The 16678-nt window shown below is 39.6% G+C and overlaps 1 protein-coding gene across 7 annotated transcripts in view; it reads right to left on the reverse strand.

Moving 5' to 3' along the window:
- Positions 1–469: 469 nt before the first annotated feature.
- elavl4 (ELAV like neuron-specific RNA binding protein 4) overlaps positions 470–16678 on the reverse strand; it is a 71486-nt gene continuing 55277 nt past the window's right edge. For 4 of the 7 annotated variants that reach the window (XM_044043846.1, XM_044043842.1, XM_044043848.1 and 1 more), the window contains 3 exons: positions 13679–13913; positions 8102–8140; positions 470–5143 (listed from right to left, as the gene is read on the reverse strand). In XM_044043846.1, coding sequence (XP_043899781.1) covers positions 4816–5143; positions 8102–8140; positions 13679–13913 — 602 coding nt within the window. In that variant the 3' untranslated portion in view covers positions 470–4815. The remainder of the gene's footprint in view (positions 5144–8101; positions 8141–13678; positions 13914–16678) is intronic. The other 3 variants (XM_044043843.1, XM_044043845.1, XM_044043844.1) reach the window with 3 other exon arrangements.

The following is a 16678-nucleotide window of genomic DNA, read 5'->3' on the forward strand; positions in this document are numbered from 1 at the left end:
TATGTGGCCCCTGAACTAAAATGAGTTTGACACCCCTGATTTAGCCTATGATCTTTATTGAAAACGCTGTCAGTTTCCTCTTATCCGAATTGACGAAGTGGCATTTTCAAAATCTACAAATCTGCCATATAAATACCTACAACATATGCTGAGTATATGCAAGATATTACGTTTACTTTTCATAAAGTTTGCTACTGAGACATTATAATACTGTCATGATCTGGAGCCCTTATGACACTGTGTCTATGCACTTCCTGTTTTCTTTTGTGTCTACTTTTCACCCCTTTTCCCATGAGCTCTCTGCTGCACTTGTGTGTGGTTGCTCATTAGGCAACAATAATGAATAATAATGAAAGTGAAGTGAATTAAGTGAAACCCATCAGGCCTATAAAGAATATACACCTCAAAGTGAGCTGTGTGTAAAGTGAACTTCTTTTCATGTTTAATCCATCATGACAAGAGACATCCAAGCTCTTAACACCTCATTTTATTGTCCCAACATTCAAAAGTACAAATAATTCAAACACAACAGTTTTATGAAAAAGAAAAAACAAACATTTACAGCAAGATTTTTATTTTGTTTCCAGTTTCAGAAATGACCTAAACTAGCAAGGATAACATGAAGTCATTCATCGCAGTAATTTGATTAATAATAAGAATAAGAATACGAATCATAATAATAATCGTAACAATAATAATAATAATAATAATAATAATAATAATTTATAATTGATAAGTAATAACGTAAGCAGGAGAGAGTAGAGAGAGCCGCGGTCATGGGGCCCCGTGAACATTTTTTCATCTTTTTTGTCTTTAAAGATTTTGTTTATAGATTTTTCAGATAGTAAACAAACACGTCTCAGGAGGAAAATGAAAACTGACAAGAGCCTAGTTCCTCTGTTCACCTTCCCTCCTCCACTACTGGCTGCATTGTTCCTACTGGCAGGCTGCCACTATAAGGCGCTACAGGGGATGGTGGGAGCCATAGAGGTTGGGCATAGAGCGAGGTGACACAGCCCCATGTTTCAAACACCCTGACATGCGTACACACGCACACACACACACACGCACACACACACCTGGACACACGTTTTAAAGTTGTACACACGCACACATGCACTCAGGGGGGACACACATACTTTTATATATATATGTGCACTAAATAGACCCAAATGCACACACACATACGCACGCAGACACACAATAACAAACACTTAACATATGTATACACTGCACATACACACACACCTCAAATTAACAAACAAATGGAAATAAAATGCACAACAAGTGTACAATTACATAAAAGAACATGCACACAGACATGCACGCTCACACACACGCACAAAGAAACAAATGAGCACACAGGGTCTAGGTGGAACACAGGCACGCATCGTAAGAGTTCAAAATTCATACAGTGTAGGAAATTAGTTCACACATCAGAACAACATTCTACTGGGGTCGTTGCATAATTCAAGCTCCCGGCGGAGGCGGGGAGCATGAAAGGGTCTGGTGGGTTGGTTTGTTGCCGTTATGACATAAGAACACTATGTTATTGGACGGCAGAGATGATGAGTGGATAATGGCGATGATATCAGATGACCCGGCCAGTTAGATGACTGAGGTGTGAGAGAGAAGGGTGTACTATGTGAGCATGCGTCTGAGTGTTTAAAATGCTCTCCACACACCTCCTTCATGTTTTCAAGTCTTAACAACAGACAAAAGAAATTCCAATTCCTTATATTTATGCTTCTGGAACCATTCCCTTACCTTTCACCTTTCAAAATATATAATATATATCATTTTAGAGTATATAAAATATAGAATTGGTGCAATCCTTTTTCATACCTCCAGAGTTCTTCATAAGAACAACAACTGCTGTAAATAACAGTTGGTGTGCATTGGTAACAATTTCTCTCTCTATTTTTTTTTTTTTAAAGATTTGTTGGTATGTCATTTGAAAACATGATGAATATTTTTAAAAATAAGTTTTGACTCTTGTTTTGACCAACTTAGTCCAGTGCAATGAATGACCCTCAAACAACAACGGGCATTTGCTCCTTTTAAAATGTCTTTGCCCAATCCTTCGAGAGTTGAATGTTATATAAAATGCTGACTGAAAACTGAAAACTATGCTTTCAGACCCACATTTTTGCATAAGGTTTCATCACAAAGCGGTAGTAAGTGGAGGGAGGGTGTGGACGGAGTGGCTTTTTAGAACTACACAAACTTATCACAGGTTATATTGAACCAGAACGACTGTTTATAACATTCTATTAAGACTAAACTTTATTGAAAAAGATCTAAAGATTCCATTTTAACAAGACAAGAAAAAAGCAATAGCAAATTGAACTATTAACTAGGTTATGCATAGCGAGTAACTGTTTCTAGTAATAAGGGAAGAGCGTCCCCCAACCCTCCAGACATTTTTTTCAGTTTTCTTGACTTTTAGATTTTTTTATATTGTAATTTTGATATATTGGTACAAAGCACAAACGTACTAAAAGTTCTTTCAGTGCAGTGGACTACTGGAAGAGTCTCTCCACTAGTCGCTTTGTTCCCTTTTGCTCAGAAACGCCCCCTCCCTGTACCAGAATCACGCAAATACACGGACAATGAAACAAATAAATACATAAATACACAGATAAATAATCCATAATAATAATAAGAATAAATAAATATATAAATACAAATAAATAGAAAAATAAATAGTTTTTTAAAAAAGGTAAAATAACTGTTAAAGTAATCGTTATATTCTACGCTTTTGTTCGGTTTCTTTTGCCTCGGTAGTTAACTGAAAGTTAATCCAAATCTTTTTTTTTTCTCCACAAGCAACATGACAACAATTGAACAGTTTCCTCACAAGTTTTTCTAAGTAACTGAACCACCACTTCATAAGTTGTCATATGAAAAAGACAAGCTCAAACAAAATAACAGTGACAACTCAGATAGTACAGTAGATATTGTAAAACAAATGTAGACTATATATATATTTATATATCATCTATTTGTACACAGCAAATAAAGACACAGTTGTCATAGATCCTCTTTAAGGAAACAAATATCTAGACTAACAGAACTAGCTAATCATCATTAAGTTTGACAAACGTTTCACGCTCAGCAAATAACCTAAAAGTCAGCAAGCCAAACTAAAACAAAAAGAAAAAAATTTGTTCAGTGATTCTTACACGGCCCAAAGTCATTTATCTGGTTATTCAGACATCGTCTCACCAGCTTTTTGCGGGCCAACAATAAACAAATATTAAACAAAGAACAGCAGCTCAATTCAATGCCAACATCAAAGTATTTTTTTCTTTAAACAACACATAGAACAACAAACTTGGATATTTAAGATATGTGAATAATGTAGTATAGCACCTACTGTTGATCGCTAAAAGGAAGTTCTTTTCAAATGTTAAGTTCACCAACGCAGAGCGAATAAAATGATATAGAGAATGTATAGTATGTTTTCTAAATGGATAGATGTGTATATATCTATTTACTGATATCCCATATTGACTGATGACGAAAAGGAAAACAGGAAACAGGAAAACAAGTGGACAAAGGGTCTTCTTGCTTTGGGCTCTGGACTGTAAGGATGGTTAGGCCTTGGAAAGACCCCGTTCCCTTCCCTTTTGGGTATCGCTGTTGAATAATTACGCACTAGTACATATGTGAAAAATTACCAAAATCACCTGCCTCAGCTGCATCCCTTTTCACAAAACCTTCCATCTACAAAATCACAGCCAACTTTAATTCCCCAAAAACAAACGACCTTTGATCCTATAAAGTACCACAGCAGAACGACAAGACAAGGTGGTGCCCCCTCCCTCCCGCCCCGGCCCTCCCTAGTTAGCCAGTCAAAATATTTTTCTCTTTTTTCAAATCCAGATTCTTGTAAAAATTCTTCAATAATTATTATTTTACTTATCATTTATAAAAATAGATCTTTATCTTTATTTTTATCTTTTTTCTAAACGCATTTTTTTTTCCAAGCAAAGAGATCTTCTCTTTGGCAACAATGTCATTTTTTTTTTTCTTAAATTACTGAACGTGTCATCAGGAAAGCTAACCCATCCCCTCCCTCGCCCCATCTCCCTGAACCCCTGTGAGGAAAGACATGTTTTGTTTGCGATATACAAAACAAAAACAATGTTAGAAATTGTTTTTTTTTTTTTCTTTCTAAATAAGAGATACTGGGACTGTGACATCCCATCCTTAATCGATTAGGGGAAGTTTGTAATACACACTAAAAATTAATGAATGGTTCACCAATTAAAAAAGAGCCCCTTCCCTTTCAATGACAGGAAGGTATATAATACTAACGACAGTGGATCCGGATTTACAAAAGAAAAACAAATCCTGAATCAAGACAGAGAAAAGGCTTCAATCTAAAAAGGACATTCTCTTCTCTGAAATAAGGGGATACAGGGATTTGCTACCGTTTACACAGAAGAGAAAATCATTTCAACAACCACAACAAACAGAAAGAATATACAACAAAGAGAAGCCAGCATTATCACAGGAGCTTCCAAAAACGTATGAACATTTTCATAATTTCATTTTTGTAATACTTAGGCAACATTGGCTTATAGGTCCAAAGTTATAATATAAGCCATTTCTAGTTCAATTTGTTTGATGGTTTGTTGGTTGCTTTGTGTTCCAGTTGGAGTTTGAGTTTGCTGTGTTGGATGGCTGTAGTACGGTGGTAGTGGTAGTGACTGAAGGGGCTAAGGGACAGGTGGAGGTGAGGGGTGAGGTTGCGAGCAATTTTGGAGCAGACAAAGTTGCGGGGCAACTGCTTCTACGTGTCAAAGTTCAGGATTTGTGTGTCTTGTTAGTCTTGAAGGAGACTTGCAGGACACGGTCACCCAACCTGTAGCCGTTGAGACTGGCGATGGCCATGGCCGCCTCGTCGTAATTCGTCATGGTGACGAAGCCGAAGCCTTTGCACTTGTTGGTGTTGAAGTCGCGGATCACCTTGACGTTATTGACAGCGCCGAACGGCCCGAACAGCTGCCAGAGCACACTCTCATCAGAATCTGGGGACAGGTTGTACACGAAGATGCACCAACCGGTGCCCGTGTGCCCAGGGATGTTCATGCCGACCAGGCTGGTCATGCTGTCAATGGTGATGGGAGAAAACCTGAGAGAAGAGGGAGAGCGGGGGGAAATGGAAGGAGAGAGGGGGAAAAAAGAGACAGAAAGGCACGTTTTAGTTGAACAGTTTAAGGCATACACTAAAACTCAATGTCTGTATCTCCGACACATGAAATGGCCATAAAAGTGTAAAAACCTTTCTCAATCTTGCTTTTACTTCACAGATATTTTCTTTCTGACAGCTTCATTTAGCAACAGAACACTTACAGATATAAAAGCTCACCACGTACACGACAAGCTTCTTTCTACAGCCACGTAAAATACGATTGGGGGCTTAAACGGCGAAATACACTGGTCACTAATCGCAAAGGCACTTATCTCCAAGATCATGCAGAGAAATGTGGGTCCATGTATGCATGTTTAATGTATGTACACATATTTAAATGCAGGAGTCTGTACTGTACCACTAATGTCTCCCTGAGCTAATCATGTCTCCCAAATTCTGAAAAGCCTCCTGACAGCAGTGACGACAGCGCTGCATGTGAGGCCATTTCTGCTGGAGGAGCTGCAGATGAAAGATCTCTCTTTGTGTCCTTGAGTGGCTCCTTCAGGAGCTAAATTGCAGGAAGTTGCTGAATTAAACCGTTGCTTGAAATTACTCAAAGATCATGCACCAGCCTGCTAAATCTGTTCTTATTCGCCTCATAATCTTCTCTTTTTTTCATGTGATGCAAGAGATTTGAATCCTCAGTTGACTTCACTTAATTGCCTTTCAGTTCAAAGGAAAGGGAAAGTGGAAAAAAACCCACCCCACTTTTAAATAAAAAGGTAAATGAGATGAAAAGGTTCATTTCTTATACCACCTCCCTCCAAGAAATGACGATAGGCATTATTGGGTGTGCTTTAATTGAGATTTCCGCTTTGTTGCAGCTTCCTCAGAAAGGCTGCTCTCTCAAGAAAAGGAAGGGAAGAGGGAACAAACTAAAGGAAAAATATAAGCACTTTACGGCTCAGTGGCATTCATGTATTTCTCCCACTCCTCCTGCGAACTGCAGATTGCTCGGCTCTGTTCTATTCCAGAGCTCATGGCACTGATCGATTAGCACAGCTCGCTGTTTGCTTACTTATAGTTGCACTCTCTCCCAACAACTGTATGTCTGAACATCACTACAACCTTCCTGCAGAGTCTGCTTCTGGACAATAAAAATTCATAGGGTGGTCAGTTCATTTATTCTTAAGTGTCTGCTGCACTGATTATATACATTGAATAACCAGAGAGGTAAGAGAGAGTGATTGTAGTGCTTAAATCAGCCTCCACTTTTAATATTGTGGCTGATTGTTTTGCAGATACACACATCTGGAACACACATCTTAAAGCTGCAGTGTGTAACTTTTTGTTGCTGTTACTGATGTGATTATTCTGCCTCTGTTTGGTCTTTGTGAACGGAAACTTATTATTAATAGGGTCATTTGTATGCTCTGTCAAACAATACTATCAGACCTGACTGAGGGAGACTGAGACTGAGAGACAGTGTTGTGTGGAGCTGAGGCTTAGTCAGCCTTGGTCAGATCAGTGTAAAGTCATTTCTGCAGCAAAGTGCATCCATGTGGCCTCAATGTCTCGTTGAGATGTTTCTCCAGCATTAAGTAGGAGGAGGCTCTGTTTCGTTAAGGACCTATCTGACACGCTGGGCTCTCTTTAACTCTCCTACTGGGCTTGATTTGTATGCAAAAGCTGTGAGGGTGTTTTGGAGTGTGACAGTTTGGAGGTTTATCTACTACTGCCACTGTGAGAACGAGGTGATTAATGCTCCAATATCCAGTGTATTCCAGTGTCTGAGTGTGTGTTGACTATGTGAGCCAACCCATTAACGTGGGACCAAACACTAACCAACGTTACAGATGAGACTAGGGGTGTTGCATAGCAACAGAGTAGCTGACCAGATATCTATACTGTCCTCTCTCAATCCAACCATTTCCACCTCTTAACACCCTTCTTCTCTTTCTTCTCATATAATGAACTCAGATTACTGGAAGCCACCTCTGACTTGATGACATGCTCTACCTAGATTCTGAATTCTTGCATTTGACCAAACTATATATATATAAAAATATTCTCTTAGAGGCTGTTTCTCATGAGCTAAAACTATATTTGTGTGTGAGAAGTTATGCTGGCCTCAGATTGTGTTTCCTATACCCACAACATGCAGGATGCCACCGTCAATACATGAAACATCTTTCAGCACAGTGGCTGCTGCTCTGGGTTATGCAACACCTATGTCAGAGAGAAAAGCAAAATGAAACATGGAGGCGATAGGAAAGAGTTTGAGCAGAGCAGAGCCAAAGCTGGAACTTTGTGCACTGAAACAGCATTTCCTGTTTCCAGCAGGGATCCAGGTTCATCCAGCCTCATCCCACCTCTAAGTCAAACACTATTTTTAGCATGATAAATAATATATTTTTGTCACCTAGTGTACAGACATAGACCAATTGCAGAGGGGAGTGTGCACATGTATGACTGTGGATGAATGTTGTTCTAATAGCGTGGCGAAGAAATCTCCACAAGTTATAATTAAAATCTTTTAACAGCTATAGAGTGACAAGGCAGGAGAACCTGAATCCAGTAGAAAACAACACACCTAGGATGAGGAGTTTTACACCAGATAACAAAATCCATTCAGTACACAGAAACAACACCAGCACTTATAATAATCAAAATAAAGCAAATTCATCACCACTGAAAAACAAAGACTGCTGGTTTTGTCTTTTTTCACACTTGGCTGATAGGGGTTTAAAACCAACTCAAGTTGACGAGAAGAACAAAAACAAACAAAATCAAAGAACCAAAAATGCAGCTGACCTTCAACGAATTGTCAAACGCAAAGTGGCTGCAAAAATACAAAGAAATATAAACTAAAAAAAAGGAAGAAAACTGAAAAAAAAAGGATATAGAAAAATCATTGAGTCAACATGGACATCTGGCATTGGGTGAAGTTTTAATTACCTCTTTACGCCATAGGCCATATTAAGCAAATTGTCCAGCCTGTAAAGAGAAGGAGGGTTCTGGGGTTAATGGTGGGCAGATGGTCGACTCACTCAATGGAACTAATGTTAAGTCCCTTTTGGAACTGCATGGTCCTCCTCACTCAAGAACAAACAAACCCATCTACAGTTGGCCCATTACACTGAGGAGCCCCACCAGAAAATGCTATCATCAGTTAATAAATCTACTGTACTGCACCATTTCATAGCTTTCATTGATGTTCTGCCATAGATAATGCAAGAGCTAAGTGCTATTCACACATTATCGTTATTGAAGGTGCAATGGTTTGATTGTTATAGACGACCACAGCAGTGGACGGCTCACACTTCAGTATTATAGTCACATGCAGATGTGCTCGAGCATAGCATGACGCTTGGCTATACCAAGATAGAAGGTTAGCTGTGGTGCTGTGCAATGGCAAACTATTGCCTTACTTCAGGAAACTGCATGTGGGTATCCTTTCAAATTAAGCCACCACTTTGATGGTTTGATAAAAGATGGGGTTAATGAAAATTAATCTACACAGACTATGGTCTTTAATTTGTGTCAACTCATTTGCGAGTACACCAGAGACGACACGGAGCGATCCAGAGTTCTGTCAGTGTAATGGTTTGGAATTTGAATGATGGTGAGTGAGAGAGGTGATGATGCTCAGTATGGCGGTAGAGCAACCAAAATCACAAGTGAACATTAAACTAGCCATGAAATTGTGAATGGGGTCGATTGTGTAAGTGTTCACAGGTCAAGTGGAATGGCTGAGTAAGAGCTTGTCCTCGAAGGTTCATTTTTAGGAAATAGTTCTGGTGTCATAATAATTTCAGCCTGTGAGCTACGGGCTCTGCAGTCAAGCTGGGTTAACTACACTTTGTGTGTGTGTGTGTGTGTGTGTGTGTCTGTTTATGAGACAGGCTACTGAAACCTGAGTGCTGTATGAAATGTTGTCCCTCTTGGATGGATGCAGTCTGCTTGGTGACTCAATGACCTTCATTCCTCACTTGGGTCTGGCCTGTCTCATGTCTTATTAACTCCTCTGGCCTAATGGACACAGGCCACGGCTTATTGAGTAACAGCTGGCTGCTGACGCGTCACTCCGTTGAAAACACTATAAACTCTCTTACTTGACTCAAATATCACGGTTGTTTTTCTCTCGTGTCCTTCAGTTTACAAGTCATTGGTTCCTTACAGTGAGACTGCTTCACAGAATTTACTGTTTAATTAAAACTTTTAATTGGGAATTAAACTTTTACTGAACATGTAATTGTCTTTAACGAAACATCATTCCAATATTCTTGTATTCTAGTAATGACATGATTAAGATGGAGCATGTTTTTCTTTTTCTATTTGATATAGAGTATATACACAGCCTCTGAATGTAATTAAGGGAATAGCTAGTTTTTTTGTCAAATATTACTGTTATTTACTGTACATTAATCCTCACTTAATTAAACATTCCTCTTCACTGACATTACATTACACGTTGGAGACAACAGATTAGTAGTTTCCTAATCATGGACAATTTAACAACAACACAAGATGTCACGTACAGTAATCTTGCAGGAAAATAGGATTTGAGTATCACGACTGCCATAACCTGTGTTACCAAAAATCTAAAAATATCATACTGTGATCACTCTGAGGTCGACAAAATTGATCTATGTTGATGTTTCGTTTACATTTGAAGTTTTTTTCAAAGAACACTATTTGTTATGGTTTCACAGAGTGTCTGCATTGTAGCACTTTCTTGCTGCATCTCTTTAACGATACCACAAAGTACAAAAGTACGAAAGGCACAAAAACAAAGAAAAAAAGTCGAGAAAATGCTACACGGAATCATTAAAGCAGTAATTGGCCCATTAGGTCGGAAGGGAACACGCCGACTGCTTTGTGGGTAAATGAGTCAATTGGAGAGGAGGCTCAGAGGAGAGTCGCTCCAGGCCCAGAAGCACTAAGACATCTGCTGGCTGCCGCGCCGCTGGGCTACAACAAAACAACCTGCTGCTAACACACTCCTCTCTCTCAGTTATTCCCCGTCCCTACTCTCTCATACACATGTACGAATGCACACTGATTCAAGCTCACCACACAGACACTCTGCCAGCTTTTCACACTGCCTCTCCACGCTCAGTATAAACAAAAGACCTTTTGTATTTTTCTCTCAATGCATGTAAATGGAAGAATGGGTGTTTTTTTTTTGTCTTTTTTAAAACAAAAAATCAGTTTAATTAAAATTGGCTCCTGCCCTGGATATAATAAGACTAATTTGCTAATTAGTGCCAGTAGTTAACAACAGAGGATCGGAAATGAGCGGGGATCTATTTGGTGTATTGTGCTTCAGCTGATTATGTTTGCCGTCTTGGAAATGGACCATATAAGCGTGTTATACATTAACGCGTTTTACTGCGTGATTTAGTCAAAAAGGACGAATGTGATTACAACTATTGGATTAGTTGGTTGGATTTGATCATTCGTGGCGTTACTTTTTTATATAGGACATTGTAAATGTGATTAAAAGTGGAAAAAGGGGAGCGTGCTCATATTGAACACATTTATAACTTTTAAAGTGTTGCAGTTTTAGTGCGTGGCTTGGGAGCAGAGAGCAGGAGCAAAGGGACACAGTGTGGTAGTGTCCTGTGGTTGTGCATTGTGATGAGAAGCAACTGCTCTCCTGCGGAGCCTGTAAATTGGCTTGGCGTATCACAGACACACAGCCACGCTACATCGCTCAGGTGTCACACCAGGGAAGCTGCTCCAGAAGAAAAATACCTTCCAAGCTCTGACTTTGATGGAGAGTAAACAGCACAACTGGCTTAATCTTATTGAAAGAGAGAGGAAATTGTGTAAGTACACCGCGCTGTCTCTCAAACATTCTTATTGAGTTGGATGATAGTGCATAAAATCACACAGTCACCTGTTTTTGTACTGGTTTTGTGGTGAGGGTGAAATTTAACATGACTCCAAGGAACAAACCCAAAATATCGTAAGCTTTATGAAACATTTAGATTAAAAAAGGACTAATTGAGTCATGATTGAGTGACGGGAAATGTACAGATAGTATGCCACGTATATATATGTACATCTTGTACATTTTGTAGGACCTATTATGTTATAATATTGTAAATTATGTCTCATATCAGACAAATTGTGGCACTGTCTTTATGTGCGGAAAATGACTATGAATAATAGTTAACTGGATTTAGAGGACTACCTGGATTTTTAAAGGCTGATAGAAAAACGCTATATTGAAGCACGGAAAAGCTAATCGCAGATTAATGAGCCAATAGCGTCCAACCTTACTTTAGAAGTTATCAGTTAGTGTCACACTATTTCAAGAAATGTTGGAATATAAATATCCCTCACAATATTAATACAAAACATTAATAATGTTATATAAATGAAAGCATTGAAAAAGGAATTCGGCAATGACCTAATGACTATCTAATTAGCTTTGCGTCTATTAGAACAAGGTGGCAGCGACGGCAAGCTTTTAAAGAGTGAATCACAAGTGTGTTTGCTGAAATAATGAAAAGCTCCTTAAATGCTTCAGTAACAAGCTTCTGGTTAGTGGACTGTGTGTATGCAGACGTGATGACATTTACAAGGTTCGTTAAATGCACCTCTAAGGTGAACAGGCTGATGATTCCACATCCATAACACTAGCTCTCTCATGAACTGGATCTTTTAGTGGATTAATGGTTCTGCATTGTTTCATGATGTCGTTAAACAGTTGTTTTTGTTATTATTCATTGGAGGAAAATCCTGTTATGTATTCACACCATCACTTGTGCTACGGCTGTGGAGCCTCCATGCAGAGAAGTCAGTCTCCACACAATGGACAGAGTAGTTTGCTGATGCTGATCATTTGTAAAATATAAAATATCCTGTCAGAGCTGATTAATCAGCTATTATTATTAGTCAACCTTTGACCTGTATCAATATGATCATGCAATGTAGAAACAGGCCTTCAAGTTCAGAAAGGCAAATGTCTCAAATTAATGTTGTCTTGTATAACTCAATAATATTTATGTCCAAGCAAATGTTTTTGCCCAGGCATCAGATGGAATATTCTGGGATGTGTTGGGTTGATAGCAGCATGATGAAATGAGGGTAAATACGGAGTTGCAAATGACAGAACCCCACAGTCTCTTACGCACAGCTCCTCTCTGATCTGGGTGGACATGTACACAGGGCTCACAGGGCCTGATTTACTGACCTGAGCACCAGGTGCAGAGCTCTCACCTGTTGTCTCAAAAGGGGGATATTTTAGTTGGGTCCTCAGTGTTTACAGGAGAGACATCGCTATGACTCATGCTCTCTATGTGTGGGTGTTAACATCCCGTGTTCAAATACTGGAAATTGCTTTTGGTGAAATGATGCCTGTTGTAGGGAACATATCTGTTTCCTTGATCAAATACATTTAGTGTCACATTAACCAAGAATCATTTCCAATGAGTTTAAGACTGATGACAAGTATTATAATCCTACATCAAATAACATGACTTATTTCAGAATTTATATGATTACAAAATGCTTTTAAGAATCTTAGCTTGGACAAATTATCTGGAGATTCCAAACCTTTTGGGCAGATTCACCCTGTGCTCCACTTCTCATTCTTAATGTCACTGTGTCATAGGCTCTTTGTGTTTCTTTTTGTTTCGTCAGAATGTCAATTTGGAGTAGATATGGTGAGATAGGAGGAGCAGGCTGTGGGAAGTGTTCCACTCAAAATCCCTACTTTAAGTGTGGATCTTCTAAATTATTCCGACACAGAAACAAAAAGACCCCTTGCATGGATAATGTAACAATGAATTAAGCTGATGATATAGTTTCCAGGTTTTTAAAACTAAATTTCAACAACATCATGTGTTTTGCATCTGTTGTTGGTTGATGACAGTTAGAGCTGCAATTTAGAGCAAAAAGTTTCCTTGCTGCAGTTATGAATAAAATACTGCCCATTACTTGCCAAAAGCTAACAACTGTAAACATGTACAGCTTTTGTTTACCTTTAAACACATACTCTACACTTTACAATTTACAGTATATAAGCTTGGATTCAGATGATTCATCTTTGGGAGTCTATGTCCATGAATATGTCAATAGAGTGAGACAAATGGCAATCTAACATTTCCTGTAAAAAATATAAGCAGCTCCACAGCAAAAGCAACAAACTTCAGATGTTTTTAAATGTTTTTGAAGTTTTCTGTGCATAAAGAAGTTTAAAACCACAATAACTCTTTAATTCTCACTCTGGAGCAAAAATCAATCATCTGACAGTCATGATGACAATTATCTATATGAACTGATTACTGTTTTTTTGGCCACATTGCTCATATTGAATGTTCGGTGACAATTTACTGTCAAGCAGGACAAGCTTTTAAAATTGCTTCACATTGCTGAGAATCTTTGGTGGGGTCACACAATTATCACACCTTTATATTGGTCAACTGCTAAGATTGGCAATCCATATTAACACCGTTAAAGTAACATTACATATTGATGCTATGCTACAAGAAACCACTTCCACCCATCCCCAGTACTCACCTGAACCGTTGAGCCTGGTGGTGGAGGGGCCCTGGGTATCGGCGATTGGGGGACTGGTAGAGTTGTGACAGAAGGGCTTGGCTGGTCTTCTGGCTGGGGTTGTTGGCGAACTTGACTGTGATGGGCTCTGCAGCACCCGATGGCTTCTGTCCATTCAGGCCCTTGATGGCCTCCTCAGCCTCTATCCTCTTATCAAAGCGGATGAAGCCCACACCCCGGGAGCCGCCTGCGGGGCCAGCAGATCACAAACAAACAGGGGCCCCTTTTACTTTACAGCGTTTGATATAATATAAATGTGTACCATGAAAAACAACTTAGAAAAGACGTGAATATAGGAATAACAAAGCATAACAGCATATAGAGTAGGTTTTCAAATGTGTTGTGACATTGACCCCAAGTTGCATCTGTTTAAAAGTACAGTCCATTCTTCCGTGATAGCTCCTGTCACATTCAGTCGTACACTCTTCGTGCACTGTTCTCCGTGACATTTGAGCCGTTTCCTTGGAGATATTTTTGAGACCTGAGAAGAACATTTAGAGATGTGCTTCCTGGGATGGGAGGTCCTTTATTGGTGTCTGTGAAAGCACTGTGTGCGTAACTCACTTTATATATATGTGTGAGTGTGTATTTTTCTGCACACATGCAGTGTTATCTATTAATGGATGCTGTGCTTTGTTTTAATGAGACTGCCTGGATGGCCCAGAGGATGCTTGCTCAGTGACAGCAGCGCTCTGCCGAAGAGACTATTTACATAACAGTGTGTGCGCACACAAGCATGTCTGTGTGACTGCGACTGAATAAAAGAGAGGCAGTGAGAAAGAGGGGAATTTTGTGTTTGAGCATCATTGTGTGCAGTCTCAGTCTTGCACATAAAAAGCCCTCCTTATTGTTATTCCACATTTTTGTACATGCCATCCTCTTTCCACCTCTTTTTTTTTTTTATTATACTTCCTGCCCTCGCCCTCTTGAATTCTTGTTTGGAGAAGCATCTTGGCTATCTCACTTCCCCCTTTGTTCCCTTTGTCTCTCCAGGACACAGGCAGCACAAGGTTATTTTCCTTCCAGCCAAACTGCAGCATTAAAAAAAAAGAAGAGAAAATGTCTCATATTTCCTCAAAGCTTAGAGTTTTGGCATGAAATTAAGTGTGGGTCAAGCTACCAAATTGTTGATTGACTGATTCTGAATACAGACTCAAAGTCCTATCATTAAACAATATGCAGCACAAAAGACCCTATTTGCACTTCCTCTACAATTGTCTCACCCTTCAAATGTGTAAAGCCTCCTCTTAGTTATCAGCATCTGGAAGTGCAAAGATGTAAATGTCAAAAACTACTTTTGTCCCCAAATTCCTTCTTTGTCAACACTGATAAAAGCAGTCTTGAGTTTGAACCCTTAATTGTCTTCACTGACCGCACACTAATGTTCCTGTGCACAAATCTGAACCACAGAAATTGTATTACGCCTGTTGGGTCATCTCATTAACTCCCATTCAGTGTAAATTATTGTTTTATTTTATTTTTTGGTCCTCCTGCCTGATAGACGTCCACAGTTTCAGTTTCCCCTCCCTTACTTCCTCTTGTGGCAGCTCTGTACCTGTATATTTTAATTAGCTTGTCAGAAGCAAATAAAATCCCAAATCTAATGGGAACTACTCAGTGCAAACAGCAACCAACGCTGTTGCTACGATTTTCTTCATTTATTATTGTTGTCATGAATGTGCTTTGTGTGAGGCATGTGGCAGCCTCTGCTTGGGGAGAGCTACAGTGAGTGCTGTAAGAAACTGCCACTGCTAATTGAAATTTGGAGTTGTTTTTTCGATGTTAAAATTTAGCAAGCATATAATCTACGCCGTGCTTCACCTCCTGGAACAGGCACATTTCCACAACAGCCCTCTGCTATAGGATACTTATCAATTCCAAGAGCCTTGCTCAAGGGCACCTCAGCAGTAGTTAAAGAAGAGGAGAGCATTGCTCATTCACTTCCTCCTCCAGACAAGAGACGAGAAGAGAGAACTGTATTTGTCTTTAATCCTCACACTTGTTTGGCCTTGAGCTGCTCCTAAGCTGGTTCTGGCTGGAGGGCCTCTAGACAAATGCTTGGCATACAGATAAAGGCACGGCACAAACTCACACACGCACGCTTAAGTGATGACTTGAAGAGGTGCTATTGAGACTGAAGTGTGAGAGGAGTAGAGTTGTCCATGATTATTTGTAACTGTCCATGACTGATTGCAAATGCAGTCCGTATCTATATGCATATGCGAAGGAGATTTTGTTTGAATATGCACCCCCTACTTTTGCCTTTGAGTGTGTGCAACACAACTGTAAGGAGGGGTAAGATGGCAATTTACCTTAGCACCAATAATTCTGGTAAACAGTCAAACAAATGTGATCGTGTGAATGCACATACGGTGTCCTCGACAACTTTGTCTATGTGTGCGTCTGCAGGTGAATGTTACAAGTGCACAGCCCTGCAGTCTGGAGCAATAATAATCCACTTGATCAAGATTTCAAACTCAGATAGGGAGTAATCCACTTGTAACAAGTCCAGGTAGTGAAACAGAACAGATGTTCTGAGGAGCAGATGCAGCAGAGTGAAGTCGGCGTCCAGTCACAATTCAACACTATACTGTCAAACACGGGTGCTGCTCTCTGTCACTGGCATCACTGGAGATGAAGAAAGGGATCAGTGGGACTTTAGAGGACAAATATCATGGTGGTGTGAAATATCAATTGACTGATATGAAGGCGTGAAGTGTTTGTGATACTGAAACCCAAAGCGCACCGATCAACATTCGCCTGCCCGTTTGACGTGACCCTCGTCTGTTGTCCCTCGTCTGTCTTTGCCATCTCATAAATCCCACGTCATTATATCATGAAGTTCACCAGGCATCACATTGGTGTGTTAATGCTCCATGAGTCTAATGTGTTCTGAAATTGTCACATCAAATCAAATTACTCACACTTGAAAACAACTTAAGGAAAGAGCAGAATATTGCG

Source organism: Solea senegalensis, linkage group LG14, assembly GCF_019176455.1.
Source record: "Solea senegalensis isolate Sse05_10M linkage group LG14, IFAPA_SoseM_1, whole genome shotgun sequence".
In the NCBI taxonomy this organism is placed as follows: Eukaryota; Metazoa; Chordata; class Actinopteri; order Pleuronectiformes; family Soleidae; genus Solea; species Solea senegalensis.